The 17,935-nt window shown below is 39.5% G+C and overlaps 1 protein-coding gene across 1 annotated transcript in view; it reads right to left on the bottom strand.

The window, feature by feature from the left end:
* Nucleotides 1–17,935, bottom strand: part of LOC140206339 (DEP domain-containing protein 1B-like) — a 35,130-nt gene that overhangs the window by 3,674 nt on the left and 13,521 nt on the right. Inside the window, exons 4-8 of the mRNA XM_072274685.1 lie at nt 16,043–16,164; nt 13,837–13,967; nt 6,878–6,925; nt 5,619–5,759; nt 3,307–3,479 (exon numbers count right to left, since the gene is read on the bottom strand). Of these exons, the coding sequence (XP_072130786.1) occupies nt 3,307–3,479; nt 5,619–5,759; nt 6,878–6,925; nt 13,837–13,967; nt 16,043–16,164 (615 nt within the window). The remainder of the gene's footprint in view (nt 1–3,306; nt 3,480–5,618; nt 5,760–6,877; nt 6,926–13,836; nt 13,968–16,042; nt 16,165–17,935) is intronic.

The following is a 17,935-nucleotide window of genomic DNA, read 5'->3' as shown; positions in this document are numbered from 1 at the left end:
GAGCTGTTAGGGAGGGTTTAAACTAATTTGGCAAGGGGATGGGAACTGGATTGAAGGAACAGGATAGCATAGATGGTTTAAAAAAAAAGCAAAGATAGCATAAAGACAGACGGTCAGGAAGGGCAGGCAGATGACAGGACAAAATTGCAGACAGCAGGGTGAGTATCAGCGCATTATGGATGCAGAATCAAAAAGGGTAACAAATACAGTACTCAAAGTATTATATCTAATGCATGGAGTAGAAGAAACAAGGAGGATGATTTTGTTGCACTTTTGCAGATTGTCGGGTATGATAAGGCCATCACAGAATCGTGGCTGAAGGATGGTTGTAGTTGGGAGCTGAATGTCCAAACTACACATTGTATAAGGGGGATAGGAAGGTAGCCAGAGGGAGCAGCATGGCTCTGCTAGTAAAAAATGGCATCAACTCATTAGAAAAATGTGAAGATGTTGAGCTGGGATGTGGACTACAGATTACAATGGGAAGTAGAAAAGGCGTGCCAAAAGGGCAATGTTATGATAGTCATGAGAGATCTTAACATGCAGGTAGATTGAGAAAATCAGGTTGATAATGGATCTCAAGAGAGTAAGTTTGTTGAATGCCTATGAGATGGCTTGTTAAAGCAGTTTAGCATTGAATCTACCGGGGATCAGCTATACTGGATTGGATGTTACATAATGAACTGAAGGTGATTAGGGAGCTCATGGTAGAAGAACCCTTAGAAGGCAGTGATCACAACTCAGAATTTGATAGGGAGAAAGTAAAGCCAGACGTGGCAATATTTCAGAGTAATAAAGGAAATTACAGTGGTATGAGATGGGAGTTGGTCAAAGTAAATTGGAAGGAAATGTTGGCAGGGATGACAGCAGTACAGCAATGGCTTGAGATTCTGGGAATAATGAGGAAGGTGCAAGATAGATGTATTCCAAAAACAAAGAAATACTCAAATGGCAAAATAGTACAACTATGGCTGACAAGGGAAGTCAATGCTAATGTAAAAGCAAAATAGAGGGCATACAACAAAACAAAAATTAGCAGGAAGATAGAGGATTGGGAAGCTTTTAAAAACCTAGAGAGCAACTAAATTAGAAGGGAAAAACATAGAACAATACAGCACATTCGGCCCACAACGTTGTGCCGACCCAGATTAAAGATTAAATATGAAAGCAAGCTAGCAAATAATATCAAAATGGATAGTAAAATTTTTTCATGTATGTTAAAAATAAAAGATAAATGAGAGTGGATATAGGACCGCTAGAAAATGAGGCAGGAGAAATAATAACAGGGGACAAGGAGATGGCAGATGAACTAGGTGAACATTTTGCATCAATCTTCTCTTTGAAAGACATTGGTAGTGTACCAGGTGTTGAAGGGTGTGAGATAAGAAAGTGAGTGCAGTTACTATTACAAGGGAGAAGGTGCTCAAAAAACTGGAAGACTTAAAAGGCACATGCTACCTGGACTAGATGAACTGTGCCCTAGGGTTCTGAAAGAGGTAGTAGTAGAGATTGTGGAGACATTAGTAATGATCTTTTAAGAATCATTGGACTCTGGCATGGTGCCAGAGGACTGGAAAATTGCAAATGTCATTCCATTCTTTGAGAAAGGAGGAAAGCAGCAGAAAGGCAATCATAGATCAGTTCACCTGATCTCAGTGGTTGAGAAGATGTTAGAGTCAATTGTTAAGGATGAGATTATGGAATACTTGGTGACATGGGACAAGATAGGACAAAGCCAGCATGGTTTATTTAAGGGAAAATCTTGCCTGACGAACTTATTGGAATTCTTTCAGGAGACTACAAGTAGGGTAGATAAAAGGGATGCAATGGATGTTGTATATTGGATTTTCAGAAGGCCTTTTACAAGGTGCCACCTGAGGCTGCTTACCAAGTTAAGAGCCCTTGGTATTACAGGAAAGTTACTAGCATAGTTAGAACATTGGCTGATTGGTAGGAGTCAGTGAGTGGGAACGAAAGGATTCTTTTCTTGTTGGCTGCCAGTGACTAGTGGTGTTCCATAGGGGTTGGTGTTGGGTTTGCTTCTTTTTATGCTTTATATCAATGATTTAGATGATGGAATAGATGGAATAGTTGTTGATAAGTTTGCAGATGACATGAAGATTGGTGGAGGAGTAGGTAGTGTTGAGGAAACAAGAAGGCTGCTGAAGGACTTAGACAGATTAGGAGAACGGGCAAGAAAGTGGCAAATGAAATACAATGCTGGAAAATGCAGTCATGCACTTTGGTAAAAGAAACAGATGTGCAAACTATTTTCTAAATGGTGAAAAAACACAAAAATCTGAGATGCGAAGAGTTTTGGGAGTCCTTGTTCAGAACACCCTCAAGGTTAACCTGCAAGTTGAGTTGGTGGTGAGGAAGGCAAATGCAATGTTAGCATTCATTTCGAAAGGTCTAGAATACAAGAGCAGGGATGTGATGTTGAGGCTTTATAGGACATTGGTGAGGCCTCACCTTGAGTACTGTGGACAGTTTTGGGCTCTTTATTTAAGAAAAGATGTGCTGGCTTTGGAGAGGGTCCAGAGGAGGTTCACAAGGATGATTCTGGGAATGAAAGGGTTATCATATGAGGAACATTTGATGGCGCTGGGCCTGCACTTGCTGGAATTTAGAAGGATAAGTGGGATCTCACTGAAACCTTTCAAATGTTTTAAGGCCTAGAAAAAGCAGACATGGAAAGGATGTTTTCCATGGTGGGGGAGTCTAGGACAAGAGGGCACAGCCCTCAGAGGTGCGGAGAATTTTTTTTAGCCAGAGGGTGGTGAGTTTGTGGAATTTGTTTCAACAGGCAGCTGTGGAGGCCAGGTCATTGGGTGTATTTAAGGTGGAGATTGATAGATTATGGGAGAAGGCTGGGGAGTGAAGCTGAAGAGGGGAAAAAAGGATCAGACATGATTGAATGGCTGAGCAGACTCAATGGGCCAAATGGCCTAATTCTGATCCTATGTCTTTTGACCTGATAGCATACATACAGTGCACAAGACCATGACAATAAAATTGAACTTTCTCAGTCAAAAATAATTCCAATATAGTAATACTGCTCATCTGTAAATCACTCAAACAGCAATTCTTCAGGTATATCAAATCTATCAGTTTTTAAAAATTATTTATTTTACTTTTATTTATTACATACAAACAAAACACAAAAAATACAGCACATCCACACAAACACCACACCCATAACAAAATCAAATTAAATATTGAACACGCAAAAGGGAGAAAAATATAAAGACACATCATGTCATACTTCAGCACACCAAGTCTTCTGAGAATGAAACAGCCACATACCAGCATCCTTGTTCCCATAGCATCATGAAGCCGTGGCAAATCGACATTCTGGCTAATACGAGATATCATGCGCATAAGTAGTTGCAGTTTTCTGCGATTGGGTGGAGGTAAAAGAAGGCAACATATTTGGAGAGCTTCTATAGCAACCTGCTCTAGATGAGGTTGCAATAAACCTGGGATACATAAAGAGGTAATCAATTTATATTCTTTCACATCTTCATTTAATCCAAATATTACATGTACCCATTATTTAACCAGTTATTTCAGGATTTAAATTTGAACATTTTATCATATTTTCTTAATTAACATCTTGGGAAAGACACTTCAACAATGATTCTATCTCTGTACTCTATCTACAACTGTTAATTCACCATCTACCCAATCTAAATACAGTAATAACTAACAGATTATGGGTTTCAAGTTCATCTTAGCTAGCAGCATTGGGCTATTGTAATGTTAAATATCCACTTGTAATATTAAAAACACACCCTTCACATATTTGACCCTTTAAGAAAAGTGACAAAAACACAAAAGCTTGGACAAAAATAACAAGCAATGCATACAGTATTAAGCGTTATTCTTACTTTGTGTGTCATTCAAACATTCTGCAAAGGTTGAATGGCAGCCATTTGAAGAGCAGTTCTCAGATCCATCCACAGTATACTTATAACACTGGAACATGGCTCCACCTGCAGTTGGATATCCAGTTCCTACTCTGTTGGCCAAACTAAATGTACTTGGTCTTCTTAATCCTAGCTGAGGTGAACAATGGGGTTTCATTGTAACTTCAGCAACTGGAGCATTTATATTAAAACAGCTGCCCACATCTTTGGATATCTTATAGTTATTCGCTGTATTAAGCTCATGGTAATTAATTTTTGAAAAATAGTGCAATCTTCCAAATCGTGAATCCTGATTCTGTTGATCCTGACCCTGAACTGATTTTTGGTCAATTGCATTGGTCGTCTCTCCAGTGACCAATTCTTGATTTGTAAAATTAGTCCGAGGTTCATTACTGGATTCAGCCAAAGTCCATGCTGAGCTACACATAGTGCTGAAATTAGAAACTTGCTGTCTGCCACTTTCCAGGTACAGATTTGACATTGATTCTGCTTTAGGTCTACCATTAATGAGGGGCCGGATGCTCTGAATGTGGGACTGTTCAGTACCATTTTGAGGCCTTGCCACATTCTGGTTAATGTGGCTGAGTGGTTTGCGTGGTTTATCTCCACTTGCAATGTGTCCTATTGAGTGGTGCCTTGACATGATTGGGCAGCGCTGTCTGAGATCATTTTTTAAGTGAGCTAGGTTTTGATAGCTGCCTCCTATTAATTGATCTTTAATATCAGCTTTCTTATTGCTTTTCACATGTTGATTTAGACGCCTAGCACATCCTTTTTGAAGATTATGCTCATTTCGAAATAGTTTCTGCTCAGATATATTGACTTCCTCCTGTTGCTGCATGGGTTTCGCTGAAATATCTTTGCGAATTAAGCTTAGCAACAAACATTCAGTCGATTTGAAAGAGATTTTATGGCTATTCAGGTGTTGTGATTTTGCTGGCTGTGGACAGCCAAATTCATCCAAATTCTTGCGCTTTCCTTGTTGTCTGTTTGAGATCATGATGTAACCACACAAAACTAGCAGAAAATCAAAAGAGATTTAATACAAATTATAAACAAATACTAGGCATCAGAGTGCAGCAAAGGCAATACACAAACATTTGCAACATGTGTTAGTGACATCAAAAGCACAGAGCAAGTTGAAAAAATGTGGAAATTAACATTTGTAAAGGGTATAAAAACATTTTAACTGTTTAACTACCTCTCACAAATTTATAGGCATCATTTAGTCTCGTGAGACCATGGATTTGCGCCTTGGAAGGTTTCCAGGGCGCAGGCCTGGGCAAGGTTGTATGGAAGACTGGCAGTTGCCCATGCTGCAAGTCTCCCCTCTCCACGCCACCGATGTTGTCCAAGGGAAGGACACCAGGGCCGATACAGCTTGGCACCGGTGTCGTCGCAGAGCAATGTGTGGTTAAGTGCCTTGCTCAAGGACACAACACACTGCCTCAGCTGGAGACTCGAATTAGCGACCTTCAGATCACTAGACCGACGCCTTAACCACTTGGCCACATGCCAACACACCTCTCTCAAAAGCAGTTGGAAAAATCACATCAAAATAATTAAATACTAATAAACCTTCAGCTAGGCACAATAAATCTTTCATAATGAGACCAATAGCAGTCGCACAACTACTAGTGTAAAAATCCATTTATGAGTTAAGATTATTTTGGCTTTTCTAGTACCTACCTAATATATTCACAAAGAGTTCATAATATTCAAATGTAAGCAGTGGCTCAGGAAGATTGATAAAGTAATCTGCAACAGTCTTAAATACATCTCGCTCAAAACCAGGATATGTTGGCTGGTTCAGGTCATTGTGCCGGGGCCCTGAATTAGAGTCATAAATAGCAACAAAAAAAGTAATGCAACATTGCACACTAATAAAGTCAAATCACTTCCGAGGACCTAAAAAATTAGAAGGGAAATGAGAATTACTAGCTCAACTTAAAATAAAGTCAAAGTCAGATTCCAAACTGTAAAGAGATAATTACTTCTACTTATTAAACAAACATTAGCACTTCATTTGTTTTATTTGTACTATTATCACCTGAGTCAGCACATCATGAGATTAGGACTCATTATAGAACAATCTCCTAATCTATTATACCTTTGGTGCAATCCTTCCATGAAAAGAGTGTAACAGTATTTTTCTAATGTCCATTCCCATGCAATACACATGTATTTGTTACAGGCCATCTATCTGATCTGCATAGCAATGCCAAGATGTGACATAATGGTACTGAGGAAAGTCCAGTGAACAGTCCCAACCAAAGGGCGGAAGAAAATTCTTCCTTCGCCTTAATTGCTCTGACAAGAGCACTTTCCTCAAGGATACTTCCTCCACTTTTCTGCGTCACTATTTTGCTTTTGATGTTCTTCTTTCTTGTCCATGTCATCGTCCCTCTACGTAAATCCTCACCTCACACTCTCAGCAAATCCACTACATCAGCACATGATGATTTTCACTCCTGATGTCATTTTTTCCTCCCTGCACCTTACCCACACTTGCAATCTACTCTTCATCTTTCTTTCTCCCTCCTGGTCCACATATGGCTATTCTCTTCATGTTCGACGTTAATCATTCTCTCTCTTGCTGTTATATCACTTGCCACCCCTCCCCATTACTATTGCACTCTTGCTTCTAATCACATACTCCACCCACATAATCCATCCCATATACAGTAAAACAAATGACAGAAAAAAAATCATTCCATGCATTCTTTGTCCATATTCCTGTGTCACATGCCAACATCCTTCCACATCGATTTCTCTGATATATCATCTCTTCTTCACACATTCCATTATCATCCACCTCTGAGCAACTTACCATTCCCTACTTCCCCATCACATCCAGCATTTTAAATGGCTACAAAGGACAACTTTGTATCAATTCTGATAACTTAATCCCATTAGCCACATTGTGTTTTTGGAAATTATTGACTTACAGTTTGCTAGACACTTCATAGCGGACAGCACCCAATGAGGTAGATCTTCTGCAAAGAAACAGGTAGTTAAAGATCAAATTCCACATACTAAGTTTTAACTTTTATCACCCACTACGGTCTGACATGCCAAGACTCAAAATACAACTTGATAATTTGCTAAAGTTGAAACTACAATCACTTAAATTAGGGGATGAAAATTGGCAGGAATGACTTAGATTTCTTATTTACAGTACTTGTATTTGCTTTGATTTAAAATTCTCTCCCAAATCTCTTCTTAGCTTTCTCTAAGATCAATAACCCCAATAACAAAACTCTTTCTACCCTCTCCATATCTTTCAAAAGGAAAATAAATAAAATTATAATGTTTCTACACAGAGCTATTTTTAAAATTAGATCTTTATTCAAAGGAAGACTTTTCTATATAGGGGAGTCACTATTAGATTATGAGAGAGTTGAAGGTGAGTATCAATTACACACACAAAGAAAGACAGGAAATGCAAAATGGAATTAGGGCAAAGTACCGCAAATATTTTGAAACTGAGAACATGAAAATATAATTTTCAGTTTACCAAAGGTGAAAAGGACTTCCTGTTTCGATTAGTTGAGGAGTACCCATTTTCAGCAAGTCATAATGGAAAAATCACTGCAAGAAATTGTTTGTGCTAACAACCAAGATTTTTGTCACTTCCAAACTCCATTGCTTTGTTTTTTTAAAATCTGTGCCATACCTCCTTGAGCATCTTGAGATAATTTTGCATATTAAAGAGATATTAAATAATGCATGTGGATATTTACTTCTGGATATACAGTATAGCAGTCCTTATCAAAAACAGAGATAAAATCTGTTTACATATTTGTAAATGCTATTAAATTATATTGTAACATTCAAGATTTAAGATTGTTTAATGTGAACAAGTGCAAAGGATAACAAAATAATTGTTACTCTGGATCCGACGCAGCACAAAAAAAACCACAAGATAAAGAACAGGATAATAATAATAAAAAACACACATTAAGTATAAATACATAAAATAGCTTATATACATAGATTGATTGTATGTTCATGAAGTGATGCTAGGCACAGGAATGTCTGTACACAACAGTAATTGACAAAATATTGGTGGTTGGGGGTATGCAGGGGTGGGTTAATGGGTGGAGGCGTTTATCATCTTGACTGCCTGGAGAAAGTAACTGTTTTTGAATCTGGTGGTACTGGCGTGGATGCAATGTAGCCTGTTTCCTAATGGGAGTGGGACAAACAGTCCGTAAACAGGGTGCATGGGATTCTTCATATTACTGACCCTTTTCTGGCACCTTTCTGTATATATGCCCTTGATAGCAGGTAGGCTGGTGCTCCTGATGCATTGAGCAGTTTTGACTATCCATTGCAGAGCCTTCCTGTATGTTGCAGTGCAGTCTCCTGACCATGCTGTTCATTAGAATGCTCTCTACCGAGCAGCTGTAGAATGACACGAGTATAGATGTGCATAGTCCAGCTCCCTCCAGCCTCCAGAAAGTAGAGGCATTGGTGAGCTTTCCTGATCATGAAAAAAGTGCTCTAGGACCTTGAGAGGTTGTGCAAGATGTGCTCTCCCAGGAAGTTTGAAACTACTTGCAGTTTCCACCGCTGGGCTGCCAATGTAAAGAGGGATGTGAGTGGTGTGAGTTCTCCTGAAGCTGATATGCACAGAGGAAGTGGTTATTTGCCTTGCACCAGGACATGAGCTCTTCTGTCTTATCTCTGTCGGTATCTCATTGTTGTTGGTGATGAGTCCCATCACTGTTGTATCTTCGGCAAACTTGACAATCTTATCACTCGGTTGTTTGGCTGTGCATTCATGTGTGAGCAGAATGTACAGCAATGGGCTCAGCACACAGCCCTGGTGGGGGGGGGGGTACCCACGTTGAGAATGATGGGGAGGGAGGGAGGAGCGGTTGTGCATTCTGACTACCTGGTTAGGAAGTCCAAAGCCCAGTTGCACAGTGGTGTATTTAGACCACAGCTACATTGTGAGTAAAATTCTAAATTTAATAAAGTGAACAATGCAACACATCTACCACAAAGTGAAAAGCGAAATAATGAGAGTTTACAGTCAATGTGGATGGCTGAACAATAAGGAAAGCAAATTCAGGAGATTCTGCATGTCAAGAGACATTGAATGCTTGCTTTAAAAAGGAAGCATATGGCAGATATGGATTACTGAAGACAGGAGATACTTAAGGCCAATAAAGGACCACAACCAAAAAAAAGTTGGATAGACAAAATTAAGAAAATTCCAAGACATTTTAGACAAAAAACTGGCTGCACAGCAGTGACACCTTGCATAGAACTCCTTAAACCAGCCTCCTTAGTCATTTCCCTTTATTATCAGATCCAACACGGAGAAGGTTCCAGTGGTGAAAGTCTCATGTTAATTATAGTTAAATGAGAGGAACTTGTGGAACTACTGATATTTATTAGACCAACTGCAACTGGCTCAGCTGTAGTAGTCAGAGGGGTGGAGGAGTGGCTGAAATTATGAGAATTTTAGCTCCCTCCCAGCATGCTTCTAGCTACTGTTCATTCACTTGAAAACAAGCTTGAAAAGCTCAGAGCAAAATTGGTATTTCAAAGGGAGATCAGGAATGCTATGTTCTTTGTTTCACTGAAACATGGCTCACACGATTCACCCGACCTTGCAATACAATCTGATGGCTTCTCCATCATTTGTACAGACTGTATGATACCCTCATCCAATGATCAATGCTTTGTGGTGCATAGATGTGTCAGTCTTAGCTGTATTCTACTTCTCTGACCTGGAATACCAACTCAAACTGCTGCCCCTTTTATTTACTGAGGGAAATCATGTTCATCTTTTGTTAGCAGTTTATGTATCGCTTCAAGCTAGTATCATCATGGCAAGGAATGAAGTATACTTGAAAATTAACTCTGGAGACAGAAAACTCTGATGCTTAATTCATCATTACTGGGGACAACAAATCAAGCTAACTTCAGTAACGTACCCTCCAAATGCAACCAGTGTGTCTTCTGCCTTTGCAAGTCAGAGGGATGGGGTTAACAGTCATTTTGAGCAGGAGCTTAGGAGACGATGGCACCTAACGGCGACTCCTTTGCTTACATCTTCAGAAACAGCTCTACTTCTATCTTTAATGTCTCTATTTTTCCCTTTCAGGGTTCTTTTGAAGACCCTGACCTGGAGTTACACGCTGACTTCGGTTCTTTGTGGGAATAGGACCCACTCTCAGGGTCTCATGACTGGCTGCTATTCGATACACCAAGGATGCGGCCTAGAAGACTAGCGCGCCTTCAGGGTTTCAGGATTTCATGGCTCCAGAGGCGGGCGGACTCAAGGTTGGTGCCACCGCCCAGTGTGTTGTGGGAATACACGGAAGATCGAAAGCAGTGAGCTGGCTGCTGGCGGTGTGCCCAGAGACCCGAGTACTTTGGGCACAGAGCTTGGAAAAAGTGACGCAACAGACTTTTAATATCATTAATCAGCGAATTGCTTGTTATGTCTCCCCTCTCGCTGTGAAACGGGAACACCACTTTTTCCCTTCTTAGGGCAAGAGAGAGAGCCTGTGGCATGTCGAATTACCGGGTGAACGGGTAGTCTTTGGGGTACTGCAAGTCTGTGTCTTTATTGATGCCTTGCTGCACGCTTGAGTGCTCGGTGGGGGGCGCCGATGCTTTTTTGCTGGTGGGGGAGGGAGGGAATTGTTGCCTTGCTGATGCTTACGCGTAGGAGGGGGAGCTGGGGGGGGGTTTCGGGGTTCTAACATTTAACTGTCATTCATTCTTTGGGGGCACTCCTCTGTTTTCGTGGATGCTTGCAAAGAAAAAGAATTTCAGGATGTATGTTGTATACATTTCTCTGACATTAAATGTACCTTTGAAAACAGAGTTCCACAAGGCACAAATTCCCCACCCACTGTGTCTTACATCTCGTTGGCGGAAGTTAGATTTGCTTTCCTGAAGGAAAATTTCCTGAAACTGCCAGAACAGATGGAGACCCTGTACACTTTCTGAAATTGTGCACTTATCAATTGGCCACTGACATTTTTGACCTCTCACTTTAGTAATCTAAGATGCTAGAACCTGAAAGGTTGATGACCAGAATCAAGAGCAGCTTCTTTACCAGTGCTATCAGATTTCTATACGAACAGCCTCGTATATATCGGACGCTGCCACATTCTCAGAATCTGAATTTTACCATTCTTGGACATTCCTTTATTGTCGATTCAGTATTTTTCCACTACTTCTGATTGCACTACAATCTCTGCACTTACTGTCTTTATTATTACCATGTATACCATTTAACTTTGACTTCATGTGAGCAAGGAATTTCATTGCACTTCTCTTGTACTGTATATGACAAAAAAGTAATCTCATCCAATGTAAACACAAGGGTAACTAGACAAAGGAGGGAGCCTGGGGGGCACCGATATGGCAATCTGTACATAGACAAAGAGTCAAATCTTAAATGAACGCGTCTCATCTGTATTCAGGGAGAGGGTGGTGATAACCTAGAGCCTAATGTGAACGGATGCAGTTTTGATGTCGCAGTGACAATAAGAGTGGATAAATCCCTAAAGCCTGCAATGTATCCGGTATCCTGGGCTGCGATATGAGGATTTTTAAAACTTCTCTAACCATGGGCAAGGTGCAAGATGACTGTAGGACAACAGGTGTTAATATCTTTATTCAAGAAGAGCAGCAAGGATAAGCCAGATAATAAAGAAATGGGCACCTCAAGTCAGTAGTATAAATGTATTGGAAAAATTCAGGAGCACTGGATTAAACAGGACTTGGAAAGGCAGGGCTTAATCAAAGATGGTCAGCATAATTTTGTTTGGAGGAAATCATGTTTGACCAATCTGATTGAGTTGTTTTGTAATAACAACGAAATTTATTACTGAGGCCAGTGCAGCTGATGCTGTCTACACAAACTCTGCTAAGACCCTTAGTAAGGCACCATCAGACAGCTGGTCCAAAAGGTTAGAGCCCATGAGATTCAAGACACATTGGTAAATTGGATACGAAGTTGGCTTGGTAATAGGAGACAGAATACGATAGTGAAAGGTTGCTTTTGAGACTGGAACCCTGTGACCAGTGCTGTACTACCTGGCTGAGAGCTGGGACCCTTACTGTTTGTTATATACATTACTGACTTGAACATAGAAGATAGGGTTAGTAAGTTTGCAGATGATTTGAATATTGGTAGTGTTGTTGATAGTGAGAAGGGTATTCTTGGGTTTTAGAAAAACAGTGATCATCTGGACAAAGTAATGATGTAATTTAATTCTCATAAGTATGAGGTAATGCATTTTTGGAAAGCTAATAATGTAGGAAATATACTATTAATGATGGAGGCCCCTCAAGATGGCAGCATAGATAGATAAAGTGGTGAAGGTGTATGTGGTGTTTGCTTTCATTGAACAGACCACATAAAGTACAAGAGTATGGAAGTTATCATACATATCATACATGATGGAGGTGGAGACGGAGTTAAGATGCCGCTAAACTGCGACTCCTTTGCTTGCATCTTCGGAACAGCTCTATTTCTATCTTTAATATCTTTATTTTTCCCCTTCAAGGTTCTTTTGAAGATGCCGACCTGGAGTTACATGCAGACTTTGGTTCTTTGTGGAAATGGGACCTGTTCTCAGGGTTTCAGGACTGGCCATTGTTTGACACGCCAAGGTTTCGGCCTGGGAGTCCGGCTCGTATTTGGAAGCCTAAGATCTCGGGGCTCTGGAGACATGCAGATTGAGGGTTGGTGTCACTGCAGGACACCCGTCTATCGTCGGGGGAGTTGGAAAATCTACTGCTGTGGGCCCGAAGACCCGAGATCTTTGCAATCTTCAGGCACAGAGCTTGAAAAAAAGCGACGTAATGGACTTTTAACATCGTAAACCAACGAGTTGTTGTTATGTCTCCCAGCTCGCTAGGAAAATGGAGACACCTCCCTCTCCCTTACTACGGAGAGAGAGAACCTGTGGTTTGTCCAATGCCGGTCTTTGGGGTAACTGCAAGTCTGTGTCTTTGCTATTGCTTTGGTCACGCATGAGTGCTCGGTGGTGGTGCTGATGCTTGCTTTTTGCTGGTGGAGGGAGGGGGGATTTTTGCCGGTTTACGTGCAGGAGGGCGTAGTTGGAGGGGAACTTTGGGGTTCTCACGTTTAATTGTCGTTCATTCTTTGGGGCACTTCTCTGTTTTTGTGGATGTTTGCGAAGAAAAAGCATTTCAGGAGGTATATTGTATACATTTCTCTGACATTAAATTGGACCTTTGAGCCTTTGATATTTAGTCAGGATATAAGTAGATAGTGTAGAATGTACTGTTCTGGTCACCATACTGCAGGAAGGACACAATTACACTGGGGAATTTCCAGCGGAGTTTCACCTGAATGATACACGGTAAGGCACATTTCAGTTATGACGAGATAATGAATAGACTGGGTTTGTTTGCCTGGAGTAGAGAGACTGAAGTGATCCTGATAGAGGTATACAAAATTATTAAAGGCATTGATAGGATAGATATTGGAAACTTTTCCCAGAGCAAAGCTGTATATAATCATATGGCATACATTTAAGACAAATGACAAGAGGATTAGGGTGGATTGGATGAAGATTTTTTTCATCCAGAGGGTGAACGGAATCAGGAATGCAATGCCTGCTGGATGACTGTGACAGGTACTGTCACAATATTGACGATAACAAGAACTGCTGAAGTAATGAAGGCAATGGACCAAGTGCTGATACTGTACATGGGAACAATATAGATAGTCAGCATATGCTGGGCATGGTCTGTTTTCAATGCGGTATTACTCTGTGACACCATAACTAATGACATCAATGGAAACTAGTATTTCCCATATTGATACCAAGCAATTGCCATTACTATGCCATCCTCAGAATGTAATGCAAGGGATTAGAGACCCAAAAAAAGGTAGTCTCACCTGATTTGTCTTGTAATACAACAACACCATGTTTACTGATGTTACATACATTGTATACAATATTCTGAGAAATAATTTGCGAGAAATCCAGCACATCATCCAGTGAAGCTAAGCCTAGGAGTTTCTGCAGGCTGGAACAAAACAGATTATGGTACAGAAACTTGGAATGGCATGATTTATAGCAATTATTTCACTATCACAAGTACAAGCTACCATAAGTTTATAAAATTTATCAATAGTGAGAGAACTATAATTTCAATTACATTTTGTCAGTTAGATTATTGCGAGTACTTAACTCTTCAGTTATTTACAATATCTTTTAATACACGAGTCTCACTGAAACTTAACGATAATAAAAACAGAAATGTACACTAGATGCATGCTTGAATACAATGCAAATATGATTATATAGTAGGAATTCATATGTTTGGCCTTGTAAGACAAGAGTAAGACAACTACATTTTTTGGTGGGGGGAGCATTGATGCAAAAAAGTTTATTTGTTTTCAAATAATCTATTATCTTCAACATCGTAGCTATATCCTAACTAGCCAGGGTTTCATGCGTTAAGAACAGGTTATTAAAATTAAATAATTATTTATCCAATCTTATTGTACCTGTTGTAATGATAAGAAATAAAAAATGAAGTTTCCACATTTTATTGATATATGACAGTTTTGGAACTTTAAGAATGCAATCCATCATTGTAACTTTTTTTTAAAATATCAAGCTCAGTGCACATTGATAAAATAAACATAGCTGAATGAAACCAAACAGGGAATTTAAAACCCATCTGGTGCTTGTCATTAGTGCGAGACTAATAATTTCAGACAGGGCCCAAACCAGCAAAATCTCAAATTTTGTATTGCTCATTATGTTCAAAACAGCTGTTATTCCTCACCCTAAAAAGATCCTCTCATGCTACTCTGACTTGCCAATGTTCTGCTATCACTTCCTTAATAACATTCTAGCATTTTCCTTATTAAAATATCAGGATTACTGATTTGTGGTTCTCTGATTTTCTTTTTGCATAATCAGTGGGATTAAATTTGCTATCTTCCAGTCTCTGGGAACTGTTTAAGGTGCATGGAATTTTGGAGATGACGGTCATGACTTAATTTCTATTGGCCTCTACTTTCAAAATGTTGGAATGACAGTCAATTTCTGGGGGTTTAATAGCTTTAAATCTGAATAATTCCTTGTATCTTTTTATTTTCAAAAAAGAACATCTTTCTAAATTCCTTCAAATCCTTTCTCTCTAGACCTATTATTCTCCATTATTTCCATGAGACTTGCGTGGAGTTAGACATAACATATTTTAACTTCTATCATTGCAATGTTCACCAATTTCATTCTTCCAATTTGTCTGTAAGGAGTCCATATTAACTTCTATTCTTTTTAACATACCAATAGAAGCTGACCAGAAAAACTCAATTTACTTTCTTTCTTTCCTTGCATATCAGTCTTTCTTTCTCAAATTTTGAATATCTCCCAATCAGACTCATTGCTCTTTTCATACAACATGGCCAAAGTCTCTTCCTTTGATCTGTTAGTACTTTTAACGTTCCTCATTAGCCAATATTGGATCACTTTTCTTCAGTTTTTGTCGTAAACTGTGCATCAATTCCTTAAATATTTAACCTTAAAAAGTCTATTGTCGTAACTATGAATGCCGTTTTGTAGTCTACTATAGCCAGCTCCAACTGGAAACTTTAAAGAATGGACTGGAAGCATAAAAATATTGCCTCAAGATTAAATGTTTAGAGTAAAAATGTACTGCATTAGTTTCACTCAAAAGAGGGGTAAAATACAGAAAGATAGGTTGATTATAGATGATACCATTTAAAACACTTTCTAATTGGAGAGCTCATCTGTAGTTTTAGGGATGGTCGTATAAAATTGGCTAGGACTTTTCTATAGAGCAGTTTCTTTTAAAAAAAAAATCAAGGCTATGTGGAGAAAAAAATTGTTTACATAGAGCTTTCACTATTATACACATTCTAAAGCACTGAATAGCTGTAAAATTAGATGGAGAAATACGACAGAACTAAAACAGAATGCAGAAAATTTGATTTAAAATAAATTGAATTAAATAAATTACAAAATAAAAGTCTTGATGCAATCTTGACTAATAGTAACCATGAACAATTCCACTTCAGAAGTTTCATAGTGGTCTATCATTCTATATTTTGTCACATCATGACTTACTGATTAAGTACAACTTCTCTCCAAGCTTCCTCAATGTCACTCTGAGTAACTGGTCTGGTGTGTGTCAACTGTTCATCGGAAGTGACCACTGGAACCTCCTTATCCAATTCTTCAGTATTCACCTTGTAATAAATAGACAAATTTCACATAACCCAACAAAAATTAGTTTGAACTAACTCGTTTCTAAACTAAAATATTAGAATATGGTAATTGCAGCCTGGTTACTTATCCATACCAAATAGAAGGAAACCCAAAGTACAGCAGCAGGGAATGATTCATTATGTTCATGGAGCAGCACCTTAAGTAGCATAGGGATATTGGATAATGGACTAGACAATGCTAGTACTTCTGATTGGTACCAAAACGTACACACAATTGTGTTTTGGGACAATTTCCAAAAACCTTCTAGTTTCTTGGATTTACTAAATGAACTTTTAAAATGCATGCTTGCCTGCATGGTGGCAAAATGGATTGGTACCCTAAAGCATGAAAAGACAAAACAAATTGAACTATTTGCATTAATCAAGGAACCACACTGTAGGAGCCATTCATCAGCATTGTATTCTGTGTTGCATGTTTATTATGGTAGTTAGTCACTTGGGAGGCGGTGTGGTAAAACAAAGGGAATTCATGTATTTATACTTTATTCTTGGCAGTTTAGAGCTGGGGCACGACAGATGTCATATCTTTTGCTGTATGCTCAATGTTGCTTAATTACAGTGCCTACAAAAAGTATTTAAACCCCTTGGAAGTTTTCAGGTTTTATTGTTTTACAACATTGAATCACGGTGGATTTAATTTGGCTTTTTTTGACACTGATCAACAGAAAGACTTATTGGTGTCAAAGTGAAAACAGATCTCTACAAAGTGATCTAAATTAATTACAGCTATAAAACATAAAGTAGTTGATTGCACACCCTTCAAGTCAGTATTTAGTAGCAACACACACAAAATGCTGCAGGAACTCAGCAGGCCAGGCAGCATCTATGGAAAAGAGTACAGTCGACGTTATGGGCTGAGACCCTTTGGCAGTATTTAGCACATGCACATTTGGCAGCAATTACATCCTCGAATCTGTGTGAAGAGGTCTCTATCAGCTTTGCACATCTGTACACTGCAATTTTCCCCCAGTTTTCTTTACAAAACTGCTCAAGCTCTGTCAGATTGCATGGGGATTGTGAGTGAGCAGCCCTTCTCAAGTCCAGCCACAAATTCTCAATTGGATTGAGGCCCCAACTCTGACTTGGGCACTCCAGGACATTAACTTCGTTGTTTTTAAGCCATCCCTGTGTAGCTTTGGCTTTATGCTTGGGGTCATTGTCTTGCTGGAAAACAAATCTTCTCCCAAGTTGCAGTTCTCTTGCAGACTGCGTCAGGTTTTCTTCCAGGATTTCTCTGTATTTTGCTGCATTCATTTTACCCTCTACCTTCACAAGCCTTGCAGGGCCTTCTGCATTGAAGCATCCCCACGGCATGATGCAGCTACCACCATGCTTCACAGGAAGGATGGTCTGTTTTTGATGTCATGCCAAATGTTGCATTTAGTTTGATGGCCAAAAAGCTCAATTTTGGTTTCATCAGACCATAGACTCTTCTTCCAGCTGACTTCAGAGTCTCCCACATGCCTTCTGGCAAACTCTAGCCAAGATTTCACGTGAGTTTTTTCAACAGTGGTTTTCTCTTTGCCACTCTTCCTTAAAGCTGCGACTGGTGAAGTACCTGGGCAACGGTTATTGTACGCACAGTCACTTCCCATCTCAGCCACTGAAGCTTGTAACTCCTCCAGAGTTGTCATGGGTTCACTGGTGGCCTCCATCACTGTTTCCCCTCTTGCACAGTCACTCAGTTTTTGAAGACGGCCCTGCTTTAGGCAGATTTACAGCTGTGCCATAT

The sequence above is a fragment of the Mobula birostris genome, chromosome 12, assembly GCF_030028105.1.
Source record: "Mobula birostris isolate sMobBir1 chromosome 12, sMobBir1.hap1, whole genome shotgun sequence".
Lineage (NCBI taxonomy): Eukaryota > Metazoa > Chordata > Chondrichthyes > Myliobatiformes > Myliobatidae > Mobula > Mobula birostris.
This window is presented reverse-complemented; position numbering and strand designations above follow the sequence as displayed.